The sequence below is a fragment of the Octopus sinensis genome, linkage group LG8, assembly GCF_006345805.1.
Source record: "Octopus sinensis linkage group LG8, ASM634580v1, whole genome shotgun sequence".
NCBI classification, from domain to species: domain Eukaryota; kingdom Metazoa; phylum Mollusca; class Cephalopoda; order Octopoda; family Octopodidae; genus Octopus; species Octopus sinensis.
In genome coordinates, this window is record NC_043004.1 from 69,828,489 (window position 1) to 69,843,233 (window position 14,745).

General features: G+C 39.2%; 1 protein-coding gene across 5 annotated transcripts in view; it reads right to left on the minus strand.

Annotated features, from left to right (window-relative positions):
* The window catches only part of LOC115215076 (transcription elongation regulator 1), a 91,930-nt gene that overhangs the window by 46,598 nt on the left and 30,587 nt on the right, over positions 1–14,745 (minus strand). For all 5 annotated transcript variants that reach the window (XM_036505439.1, XM_036505438.1, XM_036505437.1 and 2 more), the window contains exons 2-4: positions 2,405–2,831; positions 2,091–2,279; positions 844–1,039 (exon numbers count right to left, since the gene is read on the minus strand). In XM_036505439.1, the coding sequence (XP_036361332.1) occupies positions 844–1,039; positions 2,091–2,279; positions 2,405–2,831 (812 nt within the window). The remainder of the gene's footprint in view (positions 1–843; positions 1,040–2,090; positions 2,280–2,404; positions 2,832–14,745) is intronic.

A 14,745-nucleotide genomic window follows, 5' to 3' on the forward strand; every position in this document is an offset into this window, starting at 1 on the left:
TTGCTCCCATTAACACATCACATAAATTATTTCCAAAACCTAGTAATATAATTTGTAACTGTGAACCAACCAATGTTTTATAAGTAGAATAGGCCTATTTTACCATGCTTGTATGAGTTGCATGAATATGTTACTTCAGGCATTGTTTTATAAGCCTTCCTAACTCCAACTGTTACTTGTTTTTCAAGTAAGTGATTTTTTATTCCCAGTGGCTTCAAAGGCTTGAAGCAACCAGGTGATTTGTTAAAAGTACAAGTGACCACAGACACCAATCCACATGCAAATACACACAATTATCTTCTTTCAGTTTCTGTCTACTAAATCCACTTACAAAGCTTTGGTCATCACAGTCCAGGGTTATAGTAAAAGACATCTGCCCAAGGCAGCAGTGCAGTAGGACTGAACCTGAAAGCACAAAGTTAAGAAGTGAACTTCTGAATCACACACAGCCATGCTGGTGTTCATGAGCCTGAAACTTTGTGTGTGTGTTTCCAAAACTTTTTGTGTGTGTGTGTGTGTGTGTTCCCAAAGACAACTTCTTAACAACCCAAATTCATTGCTCAATAAGTACTCTTTGAAATATGAATAATGCTTCCAGAAAAAGCCAGTACATCACGTTCCTTCTCCTATAAATTTAATACTCCATCTCAATGTATAAAGAGGTTATAGTTTTACGCAAGATACAAGTAACATTTAAGAAATTATATTAAAAACAAAACTAACCCACACCTAAACTATAATTTATCAATCAAGCGATTAACTCTACAGACAGAATTATAATAAAATGCATGCAAAAAAAAAAAAGAAAGAACAAAAAAACTTGACTGTCAAATGCAAACTTACCTTGTGCCACAGCTGGTTGAGCAGCAGCAGTTGTTGTAGTACCCCCTGGAGAGGATACAGTATTAGTGGTAACAGTAGGTGGGGTCTGACTAGTCATTTGAGCAGCCATTGCTTCTACCTCTGATTGAGTGATGATTTTCACATTCTCTGGCTTTGTCCACGCAGATTCTCGGGTTCGTGCATTGTAATAGTAACTCTATAAAAAAGTTTTGAATAAAAATTATCATTATTATTTTTACTATTATTATTACTCATCATCATTGTTTAACGTCTGCTCTCTATGCTGGCATGGACTGAGTTGAACAGTTTGACAAGAGCTGGCAAGCCAGAGGGCTACACCAAGGTTTCTATGGTTGGTTGATCTTAATGTCAACCACTTTAGTGTGTAGTAGGTGCTTTAATCAGGATACCAGTACTAGGGAGAGTTGAAGGAGGTAGCTCTGTGCCAGTTGATGAGAGGTTGAAAGAATAAGAGAGATAAAAATATGCGTCTTGCTATAAAAGAGATACAAGGATATCCTAGTTGAAGAAGGGAGGAGATTTAGAGAGGAAGATAGAGATGGAAAGAGTGGGAGAAATGGTGGGAGGTATTTGTCAGGACATAGCTTCAAGGAACAGTGGTGGGACAGAGGAATATAAGTGAAGTGATATAGAGGATTGGACTGGTTGCAGGGACAGAGGGCAAAATTTCATAAAAATATGAGAGGCAATGATTAGAGATGGCTTCAATAATAGAAAGTGAGAGACTAGGAATGGGTGCGGGTGGTTCAAGCACATATGTGACTATATGTTAAAAGTTTGCTTCTAAACTACATGATTTAAGGTTCAGTCCCTCTGTACAGCACTTTAGGCAAGTGTCTTTTACTCTAAGCCCAGGCACATCAAAGCCTTGCGAGTGGATTTGGTACGCAGAAACTACAAAAAGCCAATAATTTTTGTGTGTGTGCCTTGACATCACATGATAGTTGTAAATGTTACCATCATGCAAGCAGTGTCTGTTTCCAATCTTCTGAGACATCTGGTCATGGGGAAATATTACCTTACTTGGAAAAAGGTAAGGGTTAGGAACTGGAAGGGCATCCAGCTGTTGAAAAATCTTCCTCAATGAATTCCATCTGAACCATGTGAGCATGGAAAACTGGACATTAAACAATAACAATAATGATGAAATATCTAATTAATAACTACATAATTAATTGAAAGTTAATATATAATTTGAAAAAAATTCTTTTTATTTTTTTGCTTACCTTTCCTTCAGCTGTTTTGGTCTCAACCCATAATTCTTGATTTCCAACATCAAGAGAGTTGCTCTGAGACGGCAAGGCTGATATTGAGTTTGGTGGGGCATTAGATACTGGAGGGGGTAGAGAAAATCCAGGAGGGGGAACAGAAAAGTTGGGTGGGGGGATGTTGGGTGGAGGCATCATTGGGGGTCTCTAAAATACAAGAAAAAAATATTTTAGGGTACTCTCAAGAAAATATGCAGATATCATCAAATAGTGATACAAAGGTTAAATCAAAATTGTCAATACCAACACAAAAAAATAAAGAGATAACTTACAGGTGGTCCAGGTGGCCCTGGGGGTCCTTGTTGCATTCCTGGAGGACCATGTGGCGGACCAGGTGGACCATGAGGAGACATTCCAGGTGGTCCATGTGGTCCTGGGCCTGGTCCATGTGGCCCTGGTCCTCCCATACCTGGTGGTGGTGGCATACCACCACCTGGCATACCACCACCATGAGGACCATGCATTCCAGGTGGAGGGCCGTAATTTGGATCGAATGGCGGCCTACCAAAAGGCGGACCACGAGGACCTCCGGGTCCTGGTGGGGGACCTCTCATCCCAGGTGGCGGTGGACCCCTCATACCAGGAGGTGGTGGGCCTCTCATCATTCCTGGTGGTGGACCTGGTGGTCCCCGAAATCGAGGAGGAGGGCCAGGAGGAGGGCCACGTCCAAAGTGGGGTGGTGGTCCTGGGGGACCAGGCCTGGAAAAAAAAAGAGAAAAAAAATCTTTAAGAAGAAATATTCATAATTAAATTGGAACAATAACACCACCAACAATTAATTACAATAAGGGGATCTGTTCAGTTTGGCTCAAATTTTTTAATTTTTTTTAACTGTTTGAAACTTCATATACTGGTGGAATGTCTCACACAGAACACTGGTTACTTAGAACATTTTTAACAAAATCTGGTATTTTAGAAGTTGTGTTAAAGTTTCCGTATCTGGGTAATTTCCACCAATTGACGATGTATATTCGGTTGAAGAAAGCTACTGCTGTTTGCAATAGTAATCAAAGAGGAACAACTTCTGGGTCATCTCTACTAAATGTCACCACTCTGTTCTATTCGTATCATCATCATCATCGTTTAACGTCCGTTCTCCATGCTAGCATGAGTTGGATGGTTCGACCGGGGATCTGGGAAGCCAGAAGGCTGCACCAGGCTCCGGTCTTATCTGGCAATGTTTCTACAGCTGGATGCCCTTCCTAACACCAACCACTCCGTGAGTGTAGTGGGTGCTTTTTACGTGCCAGGTGAGGCTGGCATCGGCCACGGTCGGATTGGTGCATTTTACGTACCACCTGCATGGAAGCCAGTCGAGGCAGCACTGGCTTCGGCCACGATTCGGATAGTGCTTTTTACGTAACTCCAGTCCAGGGGTCCTGGCATCTGCCGGGTGCCAGTCATAGGATTGGTTCAATTTCGATTCCGATTTCACTTGCCCCAACAGGTCTTCGCAAGCATAGGTGCCTGTCATCGGATGAGGTTTGATATCGACTTCGCTTGCCTCAACAGGTCTTTGTGTGTCCAAGGGAGGAAAGGCATGCATAAGTGGGCTGGACTCACTTGTCCTGCTTGGTCTTTTCACGCACAGCATATTTCCAAAGGTCTCGGTCGCTGGTCATTTCCTCAGTGAGACCTAAAGTTCGAAGGTCGTGCTTCACCACCTCGTCCCAAGTTTTCCTGGGTCTACCTCTTCCACGGTTCCCTCCACTGCTAGGGATTGGCACTTTTTCACACACCTATCTTCATCCATTCTCGCCACATGACCATACCAGCGCAATCGTCTCTCTTGCACACCACAACTGATGCTCCTTAGGTCCAACATTTCTCTCAGGGTACTAACACTCTGTCGAGCATGCACACTGACATTACACATCCATCTGATCATACTGGCTTCATTTCTCGTGAGCTTACGCATGTCCTCAGCAGTCACGGCCCATGTTTCACTGCCATGTAGCATGGCTGTTCGTACACATGCATCATACAGTCTGCCTTTTACTCTGAGCGAGAGGCCTTTAGTCACCAGCAGAGGTAAGAGCTCCCTAAACTTTGCCCATGCTATTCTTACTCTAGCCGTTACACTTTCGGCACACCCACCCCCACTACTGACTTGGTCACCAAGATAACGGAAGCTATCAACTACTTCTAGTTTTTCCCCCCTGGAAAGTGACGGAAGTTGTTTTCTGCAGATTTTCAGAGGTTAATGCTCCCAAGCATCTGCCACATACAAAAACCATCTTCCTAGTTAGCCTTCCTATGACATTGCTGCACCTCTATGTGTCCATAGCTTACACTTGGTGCATCTTATAGAGTTTCTACCTACACCTTTTCTACAGATGAGCAGGCCATCTACCAGAAGGCGTTTGTGATTTGTCTACCTTCCTACTTATTATGACTTTGTTTTTAGCTAGATTGACTCTAAGGCCCTTCGATTCTAAACCTTGCTTCCACACCTGAAACTTCTCCTCCAGTTCTGATAGTGACTCAGCAATTAGAGCAAGGTCATCAGCATAGAGGAGCTCCCAGGGGCATCCTGTCTTGAATTCCTCCGTTATTGCCTGGAGGACTATGATAAATAGGAGGGGGCTGAGGACTGAGCCTTGGTGGACCCCTACCTCTACCCGGAATTCTTCACTGTACTCGTTGCCACCCTCACCTTACTAGCAGCGTCCCTGTACATGGCTCGCACAGCTCTCACAACCATTCATCTATCCCTAGTTTCCTCATTGACCACCAGATGAGGGATCGGAGGACCCTGTCGAAGGCTTCTCCATGTCGACAAAAGCCAGGTACAGGGGCTTATCTTTGGCTAGGTATTTCTCCTGCAGCTGCCTTACCAGGAATATAGCATCAGTGGTACTTTTCCCTGGCATGAACCCAAACTGCATCTGTCTAACGAAAATGATGCCACCTTTATCTTTTCTTCCTTTCTAGTCAGCACTGTGCATTCCTTACTCTTTCCCTCCCTTCTACACTATCAATTACATCGCAACCAGCAAGCGAACTTGTCACTGCCACTACAATTACCATATTTTCCGGTGTGTAAGACGCTATTTGTTTTGTTTTACCTTCATTTTTAATTCAATAAAGACTTTTATATTGACGAAATGTGTTTGTTGTTGATTACAGTAAGATAAAATCATGACAATAACAATCCATCTCAGTTGTAAAATAACGATTTTTCAAACTACATATACATCAACAACATAAAAGCTAGCTGCGGACTCATAACTATATAGCTATTTTAAACACCGGTGCACTCTATGTGCAGATAAAACACCGATGTCAGGCAAACGAATAAATATACGCAAATAATATTTCTTCCTTCTTGGTGTTGATTCATCAATGTTTACAGGTTACTCTGACAAGAGAACCTATATATATATATCATCATCATCATCATCGTTTAACGTCCGTTTTCCGCGCTAGCACGGGTTGGACGGTTTGACCGGGGTCTGGGGAGCCAGGGGCTGCCCCAGGCTCCAGTCTGATCTGGCAGTGTTTCTACAGCTGGATGCCTTCCTAACGCCAACCACTCCGCGAGTGTAGTGGGTGCTTTTTACGTGCCACCTGCACAGGTGCCAGAGGGGTCTGGCATCGGCCACGATCGGTTATTGCCTTTTTTCGTTGCATTGCGGCAGGTTCCGGCAGAGAGAAGAGAGGGAGTGGGGGGGGGTGGTGCATGTAATATAGGGGAGCACCAGTGGGGAAGGTTGGTAAAAGAGAAACGATGACAGGTAGGGTTGGTGGCAGGTTCTAGACAGAATGAAAAGTAGGAAGTAAAACGTAGGATATCACGAGTGGGGGAGGGGGCTGGAAGGAGATAGCCGGTTGAGGCAGTGACACATTTCAAACAAGAGGAACATAAGATAACAGGTTAAGTGGGACTTTTGATGAGCTGCGGCACTAGCTGCTTCTGTCCAGGGGAAGAGAGGCAGGGGTAAATACATAGTGAGAAAGTATATTGAGGAGGAGGGGTAGGAGGAACAGACATACATAGTGGTGGTGGTGGTAGAGGGGATGGTGTAAACAGAGTGTCTCCGGTATGGGTGGTGGGGGTGGGAGGGCGGGCGAACCGCGAATGGCGGGCTGCGGAGATTTTTGATTGGGGACAGTAGTGTAAAGACTTAAGCAATCGGGGTTTGAAGAAATGAACAGAGTAACGAACGAATTAACTTGGTACCGAGGGGTTAAACAAATTAAAGGCTTATATTTTAAGAACAAGCAGAATTAGTGAATAGATTCGAACATTTAAGGGTTAGCGGCAAATGTATGTGTATAGTACAAGAGTCGGAAGAAATGAAATGAGAATTCTTAGCTTGCTTGCTATGATCATCGCTGTGTGGTCAAGAAAGGGTGAATGAAAGAGAAGCACACGAGGTGATTATTTATATAGGTTCACCGGAAGTGGGTTGGAAAGACGGAAGTTTTGATTGAAGACAGGGCAGTAGAGTAATGGCGGAGGACGAACGAAATATCTTCATACCGAGGCATTAAAAAAAAAATATATATATATATATATATATATAGCGTGTAATATGCAACACAGGCAATAAACAATAAATAAAATAGAACAGAGTGGAGACATTTAGTAGAGATGATCCAAAAGTTGTTCCTCTTCAATTACTATCACAAACAGCTTTCTTCAACCTAATACAGGTCATTGGTTGGTTGAAATTAACCAAATACAACAACTTTAACACAAAATAACTTCTAAAATACCAAATTTTGTCAAAAATGTTCAAAGTAAACCATGTTCTGTGTGAGACATTCCACAAGTATACAAAGTTTCAAACTGTTTAGTTAAAAAAATCTGTGAGCCAAACTGAACAGATCCCAATAAGGTAGCAAGCTGGCAAAACTATGGACTGCATCAGGCAAAATGTTTAGCAGTAGTTCTTTCAGCACTTTACATTCTGTGTTCAAATCCTGCCAAGATCAACTTTGCTTTTCATCCTTCCAGGGTCAATGAAATAAAGTACCAGTCAAGTACTGGAAATCAATGTTGCCAATTAACTGTTCCCTTCAAAAGAAAAACGAGAAAAAAATCTGCTTGCCTTACATCAAAATTTGAAACAACTACAATGAGGTTACAAATATTTTATTTGTTTATTCATTCTATTTATTATATTGATATTTACTGAACTTTGAACCCTTTTTATCTTCAGTTATGCTAATTAACCAAGTGGATCACTTAAGTTCAGAACTGATATCTTGCAGAGATTAATCAAAATGCCTTATGTTGATATTAGCAGTAAAAACACTCACAAACAGAGCATATTGAGCTAATCCTCAGCTGAATCTGTATTTTAATCTTCATCATCATTTAACGTCCATGTTCCATGCTGGCATGGGTTGGATGGTTTGAAAAGGATCCAATGAGTCAAGACTCATTGGATGGTTTGACAAGGATCCAATGAGTCAAGACTGCATCGTACTCCAGGGTCTGCTTTGGCGGTTTCTACAGCAGGATGCCCTTCTTAAAACTAACAACTTAGCAGTGTGTACTGGGTACTTTTCTCTGTACCACCAGCACTCCTGAGGTCACCATGTAGCTCAAGTCAACAAACCCAGAGAGGAAAGATATTGCCTCTGTATGTTAAGGTATGAGGGAAAAGTTTAGAGTAGAACAGGTTCTTATTGTGGAGAAGCTACATGGCTACTCACATGTAGGGGGGAGAGAGAGAGTGAAAATGAAGTAGGAGTATCTCCAAAGAGATAGACAGTGGTGATGAGATGTCCAGGTGGCACCTCAGGTAGCAGGTACAGTAGTAGGTGAAGATTTATTTCAAACATCAACACAAGGCCTCATAGTCAAATTAACAATCAACTTTTACTAATACTTTGTTAGTACCAGAGCAGTGGAGTTGAAACAAAAAACCTGACTGACTCCTCTACTATTGGCACTTCCGACTAACTCCTCTTTATGTAATTAAGTGATTGTGGTCTACATATCTCATAAAGCATAGGCATACGCTTGTACTTTGAGTAGGCCAATATAAGTGGTTTATATTAAAGAATAAAGATTGTGAGTCAGAGTCGGTATAGTTTTACCAACTCTGACTCCACAACTGACTTCACAACCCTGGTTGGTACTCCACCCCACCAATGTTGAAAAAATTCAACCTTGGTGGGAATGGAATTTAGAATAAACAACCGTAATTAAAGCTCAGAAGACATTTTATCTGATCCTCTCTTGATTCTGCTTATCCACAGCTTTAATTTCTGACATGGACACAAAGTTTCAAAATGTCAGGTAATGGGTATGACCAATTAGATTGAACCCAATATAACTGAATATAACTGGTATCTTTTTTTTTTTTTTTTTTAAATCAACCCCAAAACAACGTAAGATGATACCAATGTCAGCAGGATTTGAACTCAGAGTGTAAAATTTCAAATTCAAAATGTTTAATGGTATCTCATCTATCTCTATGCTCTGAGTTCAAATTTCATTGAAGTCAACTTTGCTTTCCATTCTTTCAGGGTCAATGAAATAAGTACCAGTCAAGTACTGGGGTCAATGTAATCGACTAGCCCCTTCCCAGAAAATTTCAGGCCTTGTACCTATAGCAGAAAGGTTGGCAGAATTGTTAGTATGCCGGGGAAAATGCTTAGCGACATTTTGTCCATCTTTACATTCTTCTGAGTTCAAATTTTGCCATGTTCAGCTTTGCTTTTCATCCTTTCAGGGTCAATAAACGAAGTGCCAGTTGAACACTGGGGTCAATTTAATTGACTAAGCCCCCTCCCCTGAACTTGCTAGTTTTGTGCCAAAATTTGAAACCATTATTACTATCATTTTAATAATAATAATAATATAGGGTGTTGGAGCAGTCATAATTTTGTACGTCATTGGATTATTTCAATTATTTTACTAGTGTCTGTCTGTCTGTCCTGAATTCAAATCCCACTAATATCGACTTTTCCATTCATCTTTCTGAAGTGGCTAAAATAAACCATCAACTAAGAGCTAGCATTAATTAAATTTACTCCAGCCACTTTACAAAATTCATTACAGACAAGTGTCAAAATTAGAAATCTAATTATAAATTACTATTGTTGTATTGTATCAGATTCCACTGGATCACTGAATTCTTGATCACATGCAGGTATTGTTGTGAGATATCAGTGTGGCTATGTGGCAAGAACATTGCATCCTAACCACATGGTTCCAAGTTCAATCCCACTGCAAGATACCTTGGACAAAGAAACCCCTGTGTGTGTTACTGTCATGTGATAGTTGTAAACAAGTTTCACTGTAATGCAAGTGGCACTCTTCATTTCAAGTATTCTGAGAACATGTCTTGTCATGGGGAAATAATACCTTACCTGAAAACAGGTGAGAGTTTGCAACAAGAAGGTCATCTACTATAGAAAATTCACCTGAACAAATTCCATGCAACCCATGTCAGCATGGAAAATGAACATTAAAAAATGATAATGGTGATGCATGGAATTGGTGGCTAATGTTCTCAAATCCTTTTCTTTGGCCATTTAATGGTTTCAGGAATCAGCCAAACATGTGAGGGACATTTATGCAAAACAACCAAGTGAAGAAAACAAGGAGCAATAAACTCTACTAAGAAATTTGGTAAAGCTGACCTTGACAAGACATTATAACTAAACACTGCAAAGAATTTTGTCTGATAGTCAATCAATTTCTTTCAAGTAATAATTGATAATGACACAAAAATATATAATCGTCATCATCATCATTTAACATTTGTTTTTCATATTGGCATGGGTTGGGTGGTTCAACAGCAGCTCAGGCTCTCTGTTTATATTGACATGGTTTCTTTGATTGGATGCCCTTTGCAATGTCAACCACTATCCAGAGTGTACTGGGTGCTTTTTACGTGGCACCAGCACAGATTGCTTATGTGAAATAATTCAGGTAGAACACAAAGTAGATAAAAGGTAGATAGGAGCAGGTTAATAAAGAGTTTTAACACCCTTCAGATAGAGGGGGGGGGACTATGACTGCAAATGTATTCATGAATAAAATTCAGTTGAAAAAGTTTATTTCATTCAATGGTCCTAGAAGTGACTAAAGCAATGATGTGATTTGGTGTGTTAAGGGCAATCAAATTAAATACACATATACAGAAAATATCAAACATTTTTATTGAATAATCATTGTGTTGCAATAAATAGTTTTTCTATATACACATTCACTGACATACTGACTCGCTCATTCCAAATTCCTGTCTGCAATGAACTGTTTGTGGGAAAGTGGTGTTTGTAATGGTTTCATATTGGAAGTCTAAGAAGAAAAGTACTTCCCAGGCCCGCTTATGGCATTAATAAGTTGACTGTCAGCAATCATAATTGGTGATGATGTCAGCCAGATTAAATGAATGCTTATGGCCATATATTGCACTAACAATACATGACAAGGATTGCAAGACAAAGTTATGATATATTTCTTTTCTACCCACAAGGGGCTAAACACAGAGGGGGACAAACAAAGACAGACAAAGGGATTAAGTCTATTACATCGACTCCAGTGAGAAACTGGTACTTTATTTATCGACCCCGAAAGGATGAAAGGCAAAGTCGACCTTGGCGGAATTTGAACTCAGAACGTAACGACAGACGAAATACGGCTACGCATTTCGCCCGGCGTGCTAACGTTTCTGCCAGCTCATGATAAAAACCATAAAGCCTTGAAGTGAATTGTAGTCAAAAGCAAAGGTAAGCCAGCAGAAAGTTTAGATGCAATGAGCAGGAGTTTTCTCTGCCCTTTTAAACCATCATTTAATGTCCACTTTTTCATGCTTGCATGGATCGGAATTTGTTGAGAGATTTTGTATGACCAAATGCCTTCCCTGTCATCATGATATATAGTTGTGTGTGTGTCATGAGTCAAATTACCACTGTATCAAAAAGTGGTCACCTCATTTACTAAATATATTATAAAGGTTTTATTTTCATTGACATTTAAAAAAAAAAAGTCTTATTTTTCACAGTATTTCATCATTTCCAAGAGAACAAGTATAAAAGTTTCATAACTATAAATATAAGCGATATTTTACTTCTAACAATGACTAAAAAGCCATAGTACTTAAAACATTCCAGGAAACTAAGTTAATTGGATTTCATTTAGATTAAAATGTGTTCTTGAATTTTTCAAAAAAACAGGAAAAGAGAAGAAAATTATAACCAGAATTAGCCACTAAAGATTACATCAGTCGAAGATCACTAATGTACATAGAATAACATTTTCAACAACCCCATTAATAAAACAATACCACATTATATACAGATAGCTTTCATTCCATTGTTACTTATATTTCATTATCGCTCCACTAACATTTTCTCAAATTGACAAGAGAGAAAGTGGGAGAGTATCTGATCACATGTGGAATGCAAGTGCATGAATATTGTATATCAAAATACGAACAATTTCAAAATGGAAACCCTTCCTAACACCAATGATAAACAAAAGCCAGAATCTAAAGTGGTAATAATTAATAAAAATTGCATAAGAGATCCCAAAATAAGGGATAGTTGACCTTTAAAATAATACAGACATTTGAATCATTAATAATTAGCAAAATTACAAATTGATTATGAAGACAGCTACAAGTAGAAGCACTTGTCTCTCTGTAATAGCTGCAATATTATTGAACAATAGAGTTTATGAAGTATTCAGAAAAAAAAAAATGTTTGAGCTAAAATTGTTTTCTCCCGTTTTTAGTCAAGTCTGTTATAAAACTTGTTCGTTGCCAAAACCATTCAGACGAAAATATGGCTAATTATCAAAATTTGAAAGGTTAAAAAGTTTGTTTAGCTTGGCAGCAATCAATGAAAGTGTGAATAGAAATAGACACATGGTTTAGGTAAAATAGTTAAGAATATTTTAGAGAAATCTCTCTAGCACAGACAAAACAGCAGTGATGAGGCATAAGTTGGTGGAGGTATAAAAAGAAAAGCTTTTAATCTTACCAACCTGATTGGTCAAAGACGAATAGTAATAGCAGAGCTGTTGCAGACAGTAAAAGAATTGAATCAATAGGAGTTTAAATTATAGTTAGAATATCTTTTATCTTTTGTTTTACCAATTGGACTACAGTAATACTGGGAAACCACCTTGAGGGTTTTAGCTGAACAAATCAACCCCAGTACTTGATTTTTTTTTTTCTTTTTGCTTAATTTTTTTAAAGTCTGATACTTAATCAGCCCCTTTTGCCAAAACAGCCAAGTTATGGGGATGTAAACAAACCAACACCTGTAGTCAAGCAGGGGGAAGACAAACATATACACATATACAACAGTTTCCACACAGTTTCCATCTACCAAATTCATTCAAGGCCTTGATCAGCACATGACTATGGTGGAGGTTTTTGGCACCATGCAGTAAGACTGAACCCAAAACTAGCTGGTTACAATGCAAGTTTCTTAACCACACAGTCATGCCTACACCTAGAAAATGGCTAAATTTCTTAAACAGATAGAGAATGCAACTGCAATGTAAAATTTTGTCCAAAACAAAAAGAAAATGAGAGGGAGTGTAGTTTAATTAAAACACTACAATAAAAAAAAAAGAAAAATAATCATCTACGAAAAGACGAAAATTAATCAAGGAAAACATTGAGCAGTTCTGTAATTCATAAGTGGTTGAGATTGATTAGCAAAGAGGAAACTTGAGAGATTGAACGAGAACAGAACACTGTCTCATAATGTCAGATTTATTTAGTGTCCTTTCATTCTGTATCCATAGAGAGACAATAGAGACTAACTAGAACAAGGTACAGAGTAAACAATAGCAATTATTCACAATTACTTTTCATCAATTAGTATCCAACGACAACCTAGAAATAAATAACAGACATCACAGAATTGACATTACCGTTGGTAATAAGAATCACTGACATAATACAATAACCATAATGTCATTCTTAGAAACATCAGCATTTAAAAATATAACAATTATTTGAATGATTTGACTGAAGCTTACTTCAAATTTTGTTGAATGATGAAACTGATAGCAAATCATGACATATAGCTACAGGTAGGTTTAATAATACTTCACCCACTACTATTTCAAAAATTCAGAATGAAAGTTCTTGATTAGTAACTAATGCATTATAGTTCTACCACAGTGACTAAAAATAAAATTCAATTAATAAATCTGAAACAGAATGACTTGGAATGATTTCAGGTTAACGGAAAATGAATTGTGATATGTATGATACATATTTCAACTTTGTGTGTGTGTGTGTGTGTGTGCATACATGCATGTGTGCATGTCAAGTGTAGCACATCTGCCATGTTCACAGATGTGGGTTCAAGTGGCACAGGTTACCTTTCATTTTTCCATCCAAGGATTGACAGCTATACAAGTATATGCATGAGAAGACATACATAAAACTAAACATGCAAATTTCCATGTATGCATACATACAAAAATACCCTGTTGATGTAGTTGAATTTCCAATGAAAGCATCTTGAGTCGAGGTTAGAAACTGGCTCTTTATCAGCAAGAAATCTTGAATCAAAACTGAATGACAGACACACACACACACATATATATATATATATAAATATATATAGTTAATCCAAACAAGAAAACACAAAAAAACAAAAAAACACAGCAACACAGCAACGCGAGGACGTGGAACAAATAAAGTATTATTGGACGCTCAGGAAAGAAGGGAAGAAGGAGGGTTTAACATTTCGAGCGGAGCTCTTCGTCGGAAACATAGGAGAAGGGAAGACAGAGGGAAAAAAATCGGCAACGGTACTCATGAGGTCACATATATATATAAACGGTACATTATCTGGTAGTGATTCAGCTATAAGAACAAGATCGGGTTCACAGGGACAGCCTGACTCAAATTCCTCCGTTATTGCCTAGAGGACTATGATGAATAAGAGATAGCTGAGGAACAATCCTTGGTAAACTACTAATTGTACACTGAATTCATTGCAAGACTTGTTGCAAACCCTCACTTTATTGACAGTATCCCTGCACATGGCTTGTACAACTCTCGCCAACCACTCATCTTTCCCTAGTTTTCACATTGAGTAGGGGTCCCAGTCAAAGGCTTTCTCCATGTCAATAAAAGCCAAGTACAGAAATTTATTTTTGGCAAAGTACTTCTGCAGTTGCCTTACCAGGAATATAGCATCGAGACAGTTCCTGTCTACCAAATACACTCACAAGGCTGGCCCAGGGCTATGGCTATAGTAGAAGGCACTTGTTGATGGTGCCATAGAGTGGAACTAAACCCAGACATGTTAGGAAATGAGCCTTCTCCCACACGTGTGGGTGTGTGATCTTGATACCATTACTTGACAAACAAGTAAAAGGATACGTACATATCAAGGTGTCTGGGTGAATGTTACCATCAATATGCCTGTGTGAAGGCATCAACACCATCAACACCATGCATGAAACATCACTGAGCTATAGATGACGAGATACACTGACATTCCTCCACCAGCAAACCACACAGCAATTATGCTTTAGAAGATGAGTAGAATAACAGGTAAGGGTCAGCAACAGGAAAGGTATCCAACTCTAAAACAAAACTTCAACAATATGTATACCTGTCTAACCTATGCTAGAAAAATGGACATAAAATGAAACACACACACGCACAGG